Source organism: Plecotus auritus (genome assembly GCF_963455305.1).
Source record: "Plecotus auritus genome assembly, chromosome: 3".
NCBI classification, from domain to species: Eukaryota; Metazoa; Chordata; class Mammalia; order Chiroptera; family Vespertilionidae; genus Plecotus; species Plecotus auritus.
Window position 1 is genome coordinate 3,592,499 of NC_137772.1, and position 15,047 is coordinate 3,607,545.

The following is a 15,047-nucleotide window of genomic DNA, read 5'->3' on the forward strand; positions in this document are numbered from 1 at the left end:
GACAAAGGCAGGACCCCGCGTGCGGCCAAGAGCTGCTTCTGGTCGCGACATGCCAGGGCACACCCCAAACTGGCTGGATCTCAGCGCTAAGTAGCGACGCCCAGGCAACCCCCCAGCCCGCCCCCGACCGCCGGGCCGCACCGCGGAAGGAGCCAGTACCCGCCAGGGGACCAGGTGGGCCAGCCCGGGCGGAGGAGGCGGGTCTGCGTAGCGAAACCCCGCCCTCCCCTGCACGTCGCTGATTGGTGGAGGCGGTAGACCGGAAGTAGGGGCGGGCTCGCGCGCGGCCCAGTCCCAGTCAGTGGGCGTGTCCCGGGGGGGGCGGTGCGCGCGCGCTCCTGTCGGAGGACCGGAAGGGAGGCGGGGCCGCGGCGGCGCGCGCCCGGAACGCGCGCGGCGCAGGCGGCGCGGATCGCTGGCAGCCGGTCCGCCACCGGAACGGGGTCCCGGCTGTGCGTGCGGAACAGGGCTCGGGGCACACGGCCGCGATGAACACGGTGCTGTCGCGGGCGAACTCGCTGTTCGCCTTCTCGCTGAGCGTGATGGCGGCGCTCACCTTCGGCTGCTTCATCACCACCGCCTTCAAGGACCGGAGCGTGCCGGTGCGGCTGCACGTCTCGCGGATCATGCTGTGAGTGCGGCCGGGCCGCGCGGGGCCGGGCGGCGGGGCGGGGCCGGGCTGCGGGTCCCCGGGCTGGGGGGCCCCCTGCCCCCATGGCACCGGTCCGGGGGCACCTCGCGGGCTCCCCCTCCCACCCCCACGCTCCGCCGCGGGTTCCCGGGCTTGCTCTTAAATTGGGATTTTGAGCGCTGCCCAGGTCAGCGCCGCGGCTTCCTTCCTGTGCCTCACTTCCCTCCGCGCCGGCCAATGAGGGAGCAACACACCAGCTGCCGGCGCCCGGCCCGGTTCCCGGCTGGGTCCCCGCGCCCCCGGCCCGCCCTTCCGGACCCCGGCCCCCGGCTGGGTCCCCCGCGCCCCCGGCCCGCCCTCCCGGCCCCCGGCCCGCCCTCCCGGCCCCCGGCCCCCGGCTGGGTCCCCCGCGCCCCTGGCCCACCCTCCCGGCCCCCGGCTGGGTCCCCCGCGCCCCCGGCCCGCCCTCCCGGCCCCCGGCCCCCGGCTGGGTCCCCCGCGCCCCCGGTCCCCGGTCCCCGGCTGGGTCCCCCGCGCCCCGCCCGCTCGGCTGGGTCCCCTGGTTTCCGGTCCCCGGCTGGGTCCCCCGCGCCCGCGGCCTGCCCTCCCGGCCCCCGGTACCCGGCTGGGTCCCCCGCGCACCGCCCGCTCGGCTGGGTCCCCTGGTTCCCGGTCCCCGGTCCCCGGTCCCCGGGTGCGTTCCCGCGCAGCCGTGCGGGCCATGGACCCCCGTGTGCCCAGTGGGGCATTCCCTCCGCGGTGCCCGCCTCGGCCCGTCAGCGCTGTCAGCTCCTGGGCTGCTTTGAAGTTGGCGAGGACGGTTCGGGTGCTCGGAGGAATCGGGCCCTCCGAGCGCTCTGGGCGGCGTGGTTTTTGTTTTGTGAGAACCAACCGCTTGAATAAGTCTGCGAAAATGCCAAAAATAGACTTTCGGAATGACGTGGGCATTTCGCCTGGCCCGTGCCTTTTTATTCCCTGGCACTAGTTTGATGTGTATAATTTATTTTTCTCCGCTTCTCCTGCCCGTCTTCTCTATTCCATCTTCTAACAAGTTTGCCTTAGTGTTCTTTTTCTGTCAGAATCTCCAACAAGCGGGTCATCTAATAACTACCGCCCGCCCCGCATTTTTGTTTTATTTTTTATTTTTGTTTTTTGTTTCTTTGCTAAGATGATGTTTGCTAGATATTGTGTTTTAAGTTCCAGACTCAGATCTTGGGTGGACATGACCTCTGCCCCTGCCACCTGGGGGTGGGGGGGGGGGGGGTGTTGAAGAGCTTGGTGCTCAGTAAACACCAAACAGCTGTTAGACTTTAGCTGGTTTTGAGCCAGAGTCTTACAATTCTGGGCCTTAGTTCCCGTTTGTCTAAAGTGGGAGTGCCACCCAACGCCTGCACTTGGAGATAATTGTGAAAAATACCCCATGGACGTGACACAGACCCTCAGTCAGCACACCTCCCCTTAGGCGGGGCAACTTCCTTCCACTTTCTACCAAATCGCTTGATCTCCCTGTCCACACTTCTCTTGGAGCAGTCTTTACCTTCCCCCGGGTTTTGTTAGGGGTTCTCTGGAGGTACATGGAAACAGGTGAAGATGGGCTTTTATGTTGAACTAGAGGCCCGGCGCACGAAATTCGTGCACGGGGGAGGGGGGTTCCCCTCAGCCCAGCCTGGACCCTCTCCAATCTGGGACCCCTTGGGGGATGTCCGACTGCCAGTTTCTGCCCCATCTAAACCAGCAGTTGGACATCCCTCTCACAATCCGGGACTGCTGCCTCCTAACTGCTCGCCTGCCTGCCTGCCTGATCATCCCTAACCACCTCTGCCTGCCGGCCTGATCACCCCTAACTGCCCAACCTGCTGGCCTGGTTGCCCCCAACGCCCTCCCCCCCCCCCCCCCCCCGGCCTGGTCGCCCCTCACTGCCACCCCTGCTGGCCTGGTTGCCCCACGCAGCCTGCTGTTTGGTCGTTACTGTGAGGGCGTTGTGACCAATTTGCAGATTACCCTTTTATTAGTATAGATTGGGAAGTTGATCCTGATACTCACTTGTTTCTTTGTGGAATTGCTTTTCCCCTGTGCTCACAGCTGTATCCTAAGGAATGATGTGCGTTTTGTATGTTGACATGTCCACAGGATGGTAAAGCTTTTCTCTTTGCTTCTAGGAAAAATGTAGAAGACTTCACGGGACCTAGAGAAAAAAGTGACCTGGGGTTCATTAACTTCGACATAACGGCAGATATCCTTTGAGAAAGGGTTCATTGCCTTTTCCATAGTGCTATAATGACATGCATGTTGTTTAGTGATTTGGGGGACAGTGTGACTATCAACCAAACCTTGGAAATTTCTAGGCCTATGTTTTCATCAGTAAAATCGTGTGAATTCCTCCTCGTTCATACCTGGAGGAAATTTATTTGTAGGTTCAGGGGTTACTGTGTGAAGATACTCTAAATTCTTCGCAGGAACATTAGGTAAACCGAGAGCTTTAAGAGACTGAATCTGTGTTTCGGAAGGAGAATGAGATCCTTTGGATTAAAGAAGGAATGATGTTGCCAGTGCTCATCCCACCTAGATGAACATTTCTTGTGCGATCCCAGAGTACATCTTCCTATTTTATGATAGAAACGTAGGTTAAAAAAGCGACGTGCATCTGTTATGGGTTGGAAGGTCATTGTCAGAATGAATGCTGGTGAGTCATATTAGCATTTTGCCATTATAGTTTTTTTATAAGTATTTTTATAACAGAGAAATCATAACAGTTGAAAGAGTTACTTTAAAATGGGGACGATTTAAATATTTCCTCTTTATCTTGAGTTCCCACCTTTTGACAACTCTTGGCCAGCTTATCTTCTGTTACGGTCTTGGATGAATGTTTGAGCGTTGTTCTCTGCCAATGCCGATCTCGCTGCCTGTTTAAAACCTCAGGGTTAAAGCTGGGTGTGGAGCTTGAACGGTCAGAGCTGTGTAGAGCGGCTGTCTGGACAGCTGAAGCAGCTGCAGGTCGTGGGCCTCAGAGGTTCACCTGATGTGTCTGCTCCCATGGTGTAATTTTTCCCCCTTTTAAGTGTTTTTTTACCGAGTTTAGAAAGAGGAAGGGAGAGGGAAAGAGAGAAATATCGATGTGAGAAAGCAGCGGGATGAGACCCACAACCTGGGTTTGTGCCCTGACTGGGGATTGAACTGGTGACCATTTGGTGCGTGGGGTGTCGCTCAACCACCTGAGCTACTCCAGCCAGGGCCCCATGGCATTGCTTTAACTTGGGTTTTCAGAAATAAATTATTGGGTGTAGAAGTAGACTAGAAATTATATGTACATAGGCCTTTTTGAGGAATTAGAGTGCACCGTGAGAAAAGTCCAATATACGCTAAACTGCCTGCTTTTAAGTGTTCACATCATTTAAAAACATGTCTGGTAAGAGGCAGTTGGTTCGAGTGTGAAAGTAGTAACTGTGTCTGGACCAGGGATTTTCAACCTTCTCATCTCATGGCACACAAACGAATTACTAGAATCCTGCAGCACACCAAAAAGTATATTTTTTGCTGATCTGACAAAAAAATAGGCATAATTTTCATTGCTTTACAAAAAAAAATAATAGTAATCACCTACTCCTTTTTGCTCCAAAATGACTTAAAAAAAATTAGGTGCCTATACTTACTAGGTGTATTGGTTAATGTGGATTTTGTAATCAAAGAAAACATGATAATTTCAAGAAAAACATCAGAAGTGCTTTATTCAAAATAATGTCCATCACTAGCTACACATTTCCTCCATCTTTCAGGGAATTTGTGGGTACCGTCCCAATAGAAGTTTTCTTGCTTTGAGGCAAACCATTCAGAGACCCAGTGTTCCACTTCTTTGTACGTTTTGAAGTGCTGCTCAGAAAGTGCGTGTGCCATCGATCGGAACAAGTGGTCATCTGAAGGAGCAAGGTCTGGTGAATATGGCGGGTGGGTTAATCCTTCCCAGGCAAGATCTTTTAACGTGTCTTTAGCTGGATTTGAAGTGTGTGGTGGTGCATCATCATGAAGCAAAATTACTTTGCTGTGTCTTCTGGCCCATTCTGGTCATTTCATGATCAAAGCATTGTTCAAATTGATTATTTGTTGATGGTATTGATCAGTATTAACGGTTTCACCTGTTTTTAAAAGCTCATAATACACTACACCTTCCTGACCCACTAAAGCAGAGCATTGTCTTCTTTCTTAAGCGATTTAGCCTTGCAGTCGATGTTGATGGCTGACCTGGATCAACCCATGATTTTGTGCTTTTGGGATTCTCAAAATAAATCCACTTTTCATCACCAGTCACAATTGGATGCAAAAAAAGACTTTCGTGCCGCTGAAGCAACATTTTACTGATGACTTTTTGGTTTTCCATTTGTCTTTCATTCAGTTGGTGGGGCGCCCATTTTCCTTCCTTTAAAATCTCCCATGGCTTGTAAACGATCGGAAATTGTTTGCTGAGCAACATTTAATCTTTCTGCAAGTTGTTTTTGAGTTTGACATGCATCTTCATCCAATAATGCTTGTAATCTTCAAACCTTTTCGGTTGACCTGGATGTTCTTTGTCTTTCACATTGAAATCATCACTTTTAAAGCGTTTAAACCAGTGTTCACAAGTATCTTGAGATGGATCATGTTCACCATAAGCTTCCCAAAGTATTCAGCAGCACTTTTCTTCAAAATAATGAATTAAAACTTCCCACAAATGCTCTTTTTTGGCACGAAATTCGACATTTTTAAGCGTAAAAATATCTATGATGTTAACATCTTCAGAAAATTTGACATTTGAAGTTTTGAAGCTTGTTAATACAACAAAATAGCAAACATATCAAATCGCATATATATCAACATATGTGTAACTCCATTTATTGAAAAAAATCAGGTACACCTAGTATACTAGTATATAAGGATTTCTGGTACCAAGAATTAACCAATCAGACGCATCCTTATTCAACATGACCAGTAAGATGCAACTATTCTATGACTTACGTGTTTATGGTTCAGGACAGGGCCTTCATACCAGACAGTCTAAGAGGTCAGTGCCCTGACTCAATTGTCAGATATTGCATAATCACTTCTGTGAGGAATAGCAGCAGAGGCATGGACACCTGGAACAAACATGTCAGAGGGGAGGGGAGCTGAATGAAAGACGGTGAAGAGGTTACGTAAAAAACACACAAACACATGTATGTATCGAATAGAGGAAGACTGCGTGAGGAGCTAGCCAGAGGGAAAGGGGGCTGGGGGTAGGTGGAGGGTCGCTACCCTAGACTTCCCTGTTCTAACATCGTGACTCTAAACTAGTGCACACACACGAGTGTGCTGCTCTCAGTATGTAAACACATAATATGTGACATAACATTTAATCAAATCCACACATGAACTCCGCCCATTTCTTAGTCTTATAATTAATCCTGGTGATTTTTTTCACTCTAGTAAACTGATGAAACCAATTGGCTGACCACTGCATATTCTACCAAAGCATTTCATGGATTGAGATGTTTGCTCCCTACTGACGTGTGTCCAAAAGCAACATATACAATTTATTGTACTTGATTTAATTACTGTGTGTCAATGTTTGCATGTCATCACCTTTAAATTGTGATGATTGGTTATACTTTGGAACTTTGGTGGAATGATGTGCTCGAAAAATGAAATCCTCTTCTCTTCTATATATTTTCATGGAATTAGTGGCTCAGTATGTTTCCGGGCCACTTTTTCTCTGTTTTGGTGTTAGTATTGCTGTGAGTACTTAGCATAACTAAGATTGTTTTAAAGCTGCATGCTGCTCTGTGATTTATATATTCCTTAATTTGTTTACATCTAGAGAATATATTTGATTGGAATGTTAAGCAGTTGTTTCTTTATTTATCAGCAGAATATTCAACAAAAAATAATGTAAGTATATAAGTATTTTAAGATTTCTTTTTTATATTTTATTGATTTTTCACAGAGAGGAAGGGAGAGGGATAGAGAGTTAGAAACATTGACGAGAGAGAGACATTGATCAGCTGCCTCCTGCACACCCCCCACTGGCGATGTGCCTGCAACCAAGGTACATGCCCTTGACCGGGATCGAACCCGGGACCCCTCAGTCCCCAGGCCGACGCTCTAGCCACTGAGCCAAACCGGTTAGGGCTATAGAAGTATTTTAGTTGATATGTAACATCTTACTTTTTATGAAAAACATAAATTTTGAATATTCACAATACCCGACCTGAATAGGTTAGCAGTAATGACCAGCCCATGGCAGCGTAGCTCTGAGGTGCTGTGGGCTCGGGTGCATGGAGGGACTCCCTGGGGGCCTAAGAGAGCGAGCCGCTCGTTCTGTGGACCCAAGCACGTTGCAGTGTTCCAGTCTGTTCACCTTCTTACTTGATACTAGGTTGGTGTGGCCACTTCTCAGCTGCCTTACACGCCATCTGGAAACCGCAACTTTATTTGTATGTTTCTCAACTTAAACTGAAAAGGGAAAGAAGTTACACTTGAATCATACTGTACGTGGACTGACAGTAACACTCAGTCCCCAAATCGGGGTTGGCTACATGCTTCCTAAGACATGTATGAACTCATACTCTGGAGGTGGCGAGGAATGCTGGGGGCAGGAGGTTGACCGGCTCTCTGTGTATTCATTCATTCATTGGCGCTCAGCATTGTGCGAAGTGGAGGGGGTTGTATTGTCCAGTTTTAAAGAAACGAGTCCTCCCACGATGGAACGATGGCTTAGAAAGATCCCTGCACAGCTGTCAGAGTGAAGAGAAGGCCCGTGGTCCGCGCACGTGCCACAGGAGCCTGGCACAGCTGCCGCCCGGGTCCTCGTGAGCCGCTCAGCCGCTTCACTTAAAGGATGAAAAGCAAAGAGCCTGGGTCTAGCGAGGAGCTGGCTGAGGGAACGGCCTCGGCAGGAACCTGTTGGCATGCTCGCTCACTGCCCACGGCGCTGTGACTGAGGGGAGGGAACAGCGAGTGTACGAGGACTGGGGTGTGTAACGAAAGGGGCGTGTTTAGGGGCTTCTGTTCACAATGTTTGTCATTGAGAACCCATGGAGGCCACTGGCAGTGATAAATTCAGGAAGGATGCTGCTGACCTTCGAGCATATTAGGAAGTGGAGAGGGCATGGCACCCAGCTGTAGGATTTTTTAAAAATACGTTTTTATCGGTTTTAGAGAGGAATGGGGGAGGGGGAGAGAGAAACATTGATGTAAGTTAGGACCATTGATTGGCTGCCTCCGACATGTGCCCTACTGGGAGGGGGAGGGGAATGGTGGGTGACCTTTTGGTGCACAGGATGATTCCCAACCCACTGAGCCACCCAGGCCAGGGCCAGCTGTAGGATTCTTTGAGCTGAAATATTCTCTCTGGACAGCAATCATTAGAAAGATACACACCAAGACATCTGAATCAATGGAATTTGTGATCTGTGCTTATAACTCTGGTTACCCAGATGTAATAAAAAACTGTAAAGATAACTATATTTGAAGCATTTCTGAGGTTATTTTATAACCCAACTAAATATTTATATATATATATATATATATATATATATATATATACACACACACATATACACACACACACACACACACACACACATATATATATATATATATATATATATATATATATATATATATATAAATACATGGTTTGAGCTGTTGTGATAGTGTATGAAGCCATAGCTATGCAATTAATGAATACCTGTCTTGAGAATTTTTCTTTGTTTTGGAGTTGTATGGGATCCAATTTGAGTACTTAAGGTAGTCTTTTTAAATCATATATTAGAGTTTATCAGATTTTGTCATTAGAAGTTATTAAACTATTACATTAAAATATATTAAAACAGTTAATTTATGATCGAAGTTTTTCAGTTCAGTCTGATTTCAAGCTTTTGTAGCTAGAGTAAGGGTTGAGGAATTAATACAGAATGTTACTAAAACAGAGGTCTTAGGTTCTAAAGTATAAAGTAAGTGATTCTGGTAAGTGAATTAAAACACAAATGTGAAGTGTGTAGAATTAAAATGAACTGCTGTGTTGCTGTTAGCTGAGTACCCTTATGTTTGCTATCTGCATAGACTGGAGGTAGTTTGGAGTTAGAGAGGAGTTACTTCTGTATTTCATTTGAGGTGTATTCATTTTCAAGAGATGACAAATTAACCAGCTTTTTCTGTTGATTAGTTTTTTAGTTCAGTGTCATTTTTAGCACTTCAGTCCGTTAATTGTACAGCACATTGTTTTGAGCATATCTTTTATACTAGATATTCTGTTAGCCTGGGAGTAAGGTGCTCCCTGCCCTTGAGAGTCCGCAAAGTGTTAAAGCAGGAAAGGCTGCTGAGGGTGAGAGTAGCAACTGGAAACACATACATTCAGGTCTCAGCAAATCATCCAGATAAACAGGTCTTCTCTTGGTGACAGATGTACCTAAGTTATATTCACAGTCTCGTTTCCCCAGCATGACTAGTGAGTTAATACAGCGTGCAGTGTGACAGGTCGTTGCTTCAGTGAATGGGTGAATACACATAGAAAGTCACTTCTCTCTGGCCTGTGCTTGACTCTGTCCCTCCATTGTGACGTTCCTGTTTAGTCTCAGAAAGAGGCTTAGGGTGGCAATTTGAAGCCTCTTTTAGGAGTAACGAGTCCACATTCTTGTTAGTTGGACATCGCATGCTCCACAATTGGCCTCACAAGCGAGTGAGTGGTAGTTTAGTGAGAACACAGTTCTGGGATTTGGTAGTGATCACAAAGGTGCTTTTACTCCACTTCATGCTCCCGATTTGCCTGACAGTTTGTTTATGATATGTCAGAATAGTGGCTTGAAAGGTGGTCTGACTTCTAGAATTTTGCCGAAATAAAGCAATGATGTACCTGTGTTTTACTTTAAAGAAAAAATATTAAAGGCCTTATTTCTTTAGTGATACTTGGCAATTGAAAACACTTGGCAATACATAGATGGGCGGGGCCCGCAGTAACAGCCTGTGCAGGAGGGTTGATGACTGTAGCAATCCCCTTTGAGAGAGGTGGGCTCATTGATAATGAACTAATTGCTTACCGGTACTTTTAATTTGAATGGACAGAGATGCTATTTCTGCTACGTTAACTTAATTATTTTCATTTTCTTGTAGGCTCTGAACCAGGTTGTCCTTTGGGACAAGATTGTTCTGAGAGGTGATAATCCAAAGCTGCTGTTGAAAGATATGAAAACAAAATATTTTTTCTTTGACGATGGAAATGGTCTCAAGTGAGCAATTCTTTGTCATTTTTTTTACATGTAATGAAATGTGAAGGGGAGAGAAAGATGTCTTTGTATTTTTAAAGAAAAATATTAGAGGGGGAAAAAGAGGAAGATTGGGGGAGAAGTGAGGTATTTATATGGAGCTGACCTGGAAGATGGTGTGGAAACACTGCGCAGAACTGACCTAAGATCTGGGCTCAGTGTGGGGGCTGTCAGCGCCGGTCCCAGGCCTCTGCTCCGGGTGCACAGGGCCCGGCACCCAGGTCCGAGGCCTCTGCTCCCGGTGCACGGGGCCCGGTGCCCAGGTCTGATGCCTCTGCTCCGGGTGCACGGGGCCGGCGCCCCGGTCTGAGGCCTCTCCTCCGGGTGCACAGGGCCCGGCGCCCTGGTCTGAGGCCTCTCCTCCGGGTGCACAGGGCCCGGCGCCCAGGTACAAGGCCTCTGCTCCGGGTGCACGGGGCCCGGCGCCCAGGTCCGAGGCCTCTCCTCCGGGTGCACAGGTCCGAGGCTTCTGCTCCGGGTGCACAGGTCCGAGGCTTCTGCTCCGGGTGCACAGGGCCCGGCGCCCAGGTCCGAGGCCTCTCCTCCGGGTGCACAGGTCCGAGGCTTCTGCTCCGGGTGCACAGGGCCCGGCGCCCAGGTCTGATGCCTCTGCTCCGGGTGCACGGGGCCCGGCGCCCAGGTCCGAGGCTTCTGCTCCGGGTGCACAGGGCCCGGCGCCCAGGTCTGATGCCTCTGCTCCCGGTGCACCGCCCTGCCCCGCCCCCAGGTCTGAGGCTTCTGCTCCGGGTGCACAGGCCCCTGCCCCGTGGGTGTGGGACTGCCCAGCACAGGCTCTGAGGACGGAAGAGGAACTTGCCAGGGAACTTGATGAGGAAGTAGCACGTGGCCAGCTGGCATTGAGGTTTTGGTTGGTCTCTTCGCTTCTCTGAACCTCAGCCTCCTCCTTGCACAGAGAGGAACTAGAGCAGTGATCTGGGTCGTGTCCGATCCTCCACTCCAGCCGGTGTGCTCCCCTTTGCCGGCTAGGTAGCCATAGAGTTGGGGCTCGCACATTGTCCTCTGATTCCCCCAAATCTGGGCTCCTATTCTCTGTCGTCCTCACTCGGGCCTGGGGCTGCTGGCTCTAGGAACCCAGTGAGCTCAGGCCATTGCCGTGCCTCGGGACAGCTGGTGTCCCGGTGTGTCTGGGGTCAAAGACTTGCAGACTTCTGTTTGTAGGTTAGGGCTCCACTTAGGAGGGGCTGGATATGAGTGAACCTTTGGACGCCCTAGCGCTTTAATGACGTGTTCTCATTGGACTAGAAGGGTCTCTGCTGACGTCTGATTGCTGTGTCTTTGTAGGGGCAACAGGAATGTCACTCTGACCCTGTCCTGGAACGTCGTACCCAACGCTGGCATCCTACCTCTTGTGACGGGCTCAGGACACGTGTCCGTTCCATTTCCAGATACATATGAAATCATGAAGAGTTATTAAATTATTCTGAACCCGAACAGCATATTTTTATACTTCCTGGATCCTCTCTCATTTATGTCCTCCCTTGCATCTTCATTTGTTTTTGGTTGTTAACTTAATTTTTTTTTTTTTTTTTTTTGGTATAAGAACTAATATCAAAGGTTTTATTTGAAGGGAAAGGTTAAAGTGCTACTTAAACTTAATTTTACAATCAAAACAAAGGAAGGCCACGGAGTGGGTATTAGAAGGGTAAGAAGCGCACAGTAGGACCTGTGAGTTTATCTCTGACGTGTTCCCATTATTCTCCGTGGACGCTGAGGTGAGCAGGGAGGGCCTCTGGCACGCAGGCCTGTGGAGCTGTGTCCTAGGCCTCTGGTCAGTGCGCGAACACCCTGGCCGTGGTGCAGGAGACATGCCCTCTCTCTCTCTCAGGGGGTGTCCGAGACTGGAAACGCTCACAGGCATTGGTGAGAAGCTGGTTTACGTACAGATTAGACCCAGGAAGGCCCGTAATGCTTGTTTTTCTTACAGCTGACTCACACCTTTCTCCACGTAAAGACTGAATACCTCCATCTATGTTGTAAATCATTCTAGCTCATTCTGAAGAGTCCCTTGTCAACCCACTGTGTGTCTTTCAGTGCTTTCTCTGGAACGCTCCCCATGTTCTGTGTGTGGTTTTAGCATTGCCGTTGAAGGACATGTTTGCCTGGTCCCTCTGGTGAAGTTCCTCCTAGTGAGCATGCCTAGTGCGCTGAGGGCTAATTATTTAAAACGATCTGTAGGTCCCGTTCTCATAACCACTGGGGTGACCCTTGGTGTGCTTTCCCACGTGCCAGCACTCGTATATTTTCCTGGACGTTACCTTCAGTAAGCTGGGGAGCTCAGCAGAGCAGTGTCAGCTCTGCAGGTGGAGAAACAGCCCAGACGTTGGCTGCCTTCAGCTGTTACATGGCTCACAGGACGGGAGGTCAACCTTGAACTCGGATCTGGTTCTCTCAGCTTACCTTTCCTCTTAAGACTAATCAGAGTTCACATGTAACTTCTTACACGTTTTGTCGCCCCGGACACCCCTGTACCACTCCTGGAAGGGCTTTTCCATCCCATGTGGAAGTCATTTTCCTTACGTTAAAAGTGTAAGAATCCAAGTGTATAAAAATGACTTAGAGATTAAACTCATGCTCTACGTGATTGGCTGGTCATAGTTAGCATGGTTTTCCCTGGAGCAGCTACCCGTCCGTCACCCTCAAAGCCAGCCCCGCGCGGGAGCCACCTCCCAGCAGTGGCCGGAAGGGCTGGCATCGTCCAAGCGTGGTGCACGGTTATGGCTGACATCCATCGTGGCGTCTCATTTGCTGACATGCGTTTTAGCAGCTTGGTGAGAGCTGTGTTCCTGGCATGGTCAGAGGGGTGAGCACCAGACTCGGTTCGGCTCCCAGCTCCCCATCAGCCTTGGCAGGGTCTCGGTTCCTTACCGCTAGGTGACGGTTGGACTAGTCACCGTCACTAGTGGTTCTTCCGCAGCTCACACACAAGTCTGTTCAGCAGAGAGATGAAACAGATCACGCCAGTCACGTGGAGCCAGGCAGACGATAGACACGTGTAAGGCACGTGGGCTTGACTTCGTTAGGTTTACACCCAGAAAATGTGCTGTGTGTGGTTGGTGCACGTACACGTGGAAACTCGGCATCTGTAGGCGCCCCAGCAGCAGGCCTGGGTGTGTTCTGACTCCAGGTGGCCTGGATCCCAGTGGCATGGCGTGGGCGTCCGCCTGGCCTGATGAAGACCTGGTTTCTGTTGGCGCTTCACTGCGGGGAACTGCTCAGGACAAGGGGAACACGCTCAAGTTGGGCCTAAGAACCCTCCAGCCCAGGAACTCCTTTTGGGGTGTGCACAGCTTTGTAGTTTGCCATGATTCTACGTTAAAAATAAATTAGGCTGGTGTTCACTTTTAGTGAAGTTTTTCCGAGTCTCCGCAAAGACCCAAGTCCTCAAACTTACAGAAACCCCGGGCTGGTGAGAAATGTGTGAGCCCAGAAGTGGTTCTGGCAAAGGAGGATTGCAAAACGCCTCAGCAGTTCTGGCTGGAACAGGTTGATTTTAACAGTGAGTGTTTGCATACCCTTCCCTTCGGCCGAGCTGCCTGAACAGGTAGCCACAGCGGCGTTTTATCCCCAGTGGCTCACATTTGCTTTCTCCATGCTTAAAGGGAAGAAGACACTTCAGAAACTCCTTAGGGGTAACAGAAGTGAGTGCGGTGAAGTTTGTTTCCTGGAGTTGTTTCACAGGTGCCTGGTGGGTCTGGCTGAGCAATGGGCTCTACGGTCACAATGAACTTGGCTTCACTGTTCTAGAACTTAGCGGCTTGAGGCTTTGGGTCTTTGGGTGTGGGCTAAGGGAGGTATTCTTTTATAACACTGAATGGACGTGAAGGGTTTATGGGGGGAAACCATAGGCTGTGAACTTGGGTGGCACACGACCCTCTGTCCGTTCCAGAAGCGTCCCCTGCCTTGAGCGAGCCTGGGCATCGCCGTGGCAGCCCGTGGTGGGGAGGCAGGCTAGCGTGTTCTGGTGCGATTCTGGAAATGGTTTACCTCACAGGCGCAGGTGGATTAAAAAGTTCCTGAAATAAGAGCTGTTGGAGGATTTTCTTAATTGCAATAAATAGCATTTTTCTAATGAAAATGAATTTTATGGTTATAAGTATGCGTTTTAAGAGCTTTTCTGATGTATGCTTTGTATGTGAAGCTGCTGAACTAAAGGATGCGATCAAGTCCAGGGAACTTAAGTTTGTCCTTTTGTGTGTGTGTGTGTGGGGGTGAGTGGGTGTGTGTGGGGGTGAGTGGGTGTGTGTGGGGGTGAGTGGGTGTGTGTGTGTGGGGTGAGTGGGTGTGTGTGGGGGTGAGTGGGTGTGTGTGGGGGTGAGTGGGTGTGTGTGGGGTGAGTGGGTGTGTGTGTGGGGTGAGTGGGTGTGTGTGGGGGTGAGTGGGTGTGTGTGTGGGGTGAGTGGGTGTGTGTGGGGGTGAGTGGGTGTGTGTGGAGGGTGAGTGGGTGTGTGTGGGGGTGAGTGGGTGTGTGTGGGGTGAGTGGGTGTGTGTGTGGGGTGAGTGGGTGTGTGGGGGTGAGTGGGTGTGTGTGGAGGGTGAGTGGGTGTGTGTGGGGGGTGAGTGGGTGTGTGTGGGGGGTGAGTGGGTGTGGGGGGTGAGTGGGTGTGTGTGGGGGGTGAGTGGGTGTGTGTGGGGGGTGAGTGGGTGTGTGGGGTGAGTGGGTGTGTGTTGGGGTGAGTGGGTGTGTGTGTGTAGGGGTGAGTGGGTGTGTGTGGAGGGTGAGTGGGTGTGTGTGTGGGGTGAGTGGGTGTGTGTGGGGGGTGAGCGGGTGTGTGTGGGGGGTGAGCGGGTGTGTGTGGGGGTGAGCGGGTGTGTGTGGGGGTGAGTGGGTGTGTGTGGGGGTGAGTGGGTGTGTGTGGGGGGTGAGTGGGTGTGTGTGGGGGGTGAGTGGGTGTGGGGGGTGAGCGGGTGTGTGTGGGGGGTGAGCGGGTGTGTGTGGGGGGTGAGCGGGTGTGTGTGGGGGTGAGCGGGTGTGTGTGGGGGTGAGCGGGGGTGTGTAGGGGTGAGCGGGTGTGTGGGGGTGAGCGGGTGTGTGTGGGGGGGTGAGCGGGTGTGTGTGGGGGGGTGAGCGGGTGTGTGTGGGGGTGAGCGGGTGTGTATGTGGGGGTGAGCGGGTGTGTGTGGGGGGT

At 50.6% G+C, this 15,047-nt stretch overlaps 1 protein-coding gene across 1 annotated transcript; it reads left to right on the forward strand.

The window, feature by feature from the left end:
• Positions 1 to 332: 332 nt before the first annotated feature.
• SPCS3 (signal peptidase complex subunit 3) lies at positions 333 to 11,352 on the forward strand. The gene is made up of 5 exons (XM_080662384.1): positions 333 to 631; positions 2,791 to 2,864; positions 6,450 to 6,526; positions 9,749 to 9,864; positions 11,203 to 11,352. The coding sequence occupies exons 1-5, from the start codon at positions 489 to 491 to the stop codon at positions 11,333 to 11,335; spliced, it is 543 nt and encodes a 180-aa protein (XP_080518510.1). The 5' UTR covers positions 333 to 488; the 3' UTR covers positions 11,336 to 11,352.
• The last annotated feature ends 3,695 nt before the right edge of the window (positions 11,353 to 15,047 follow it).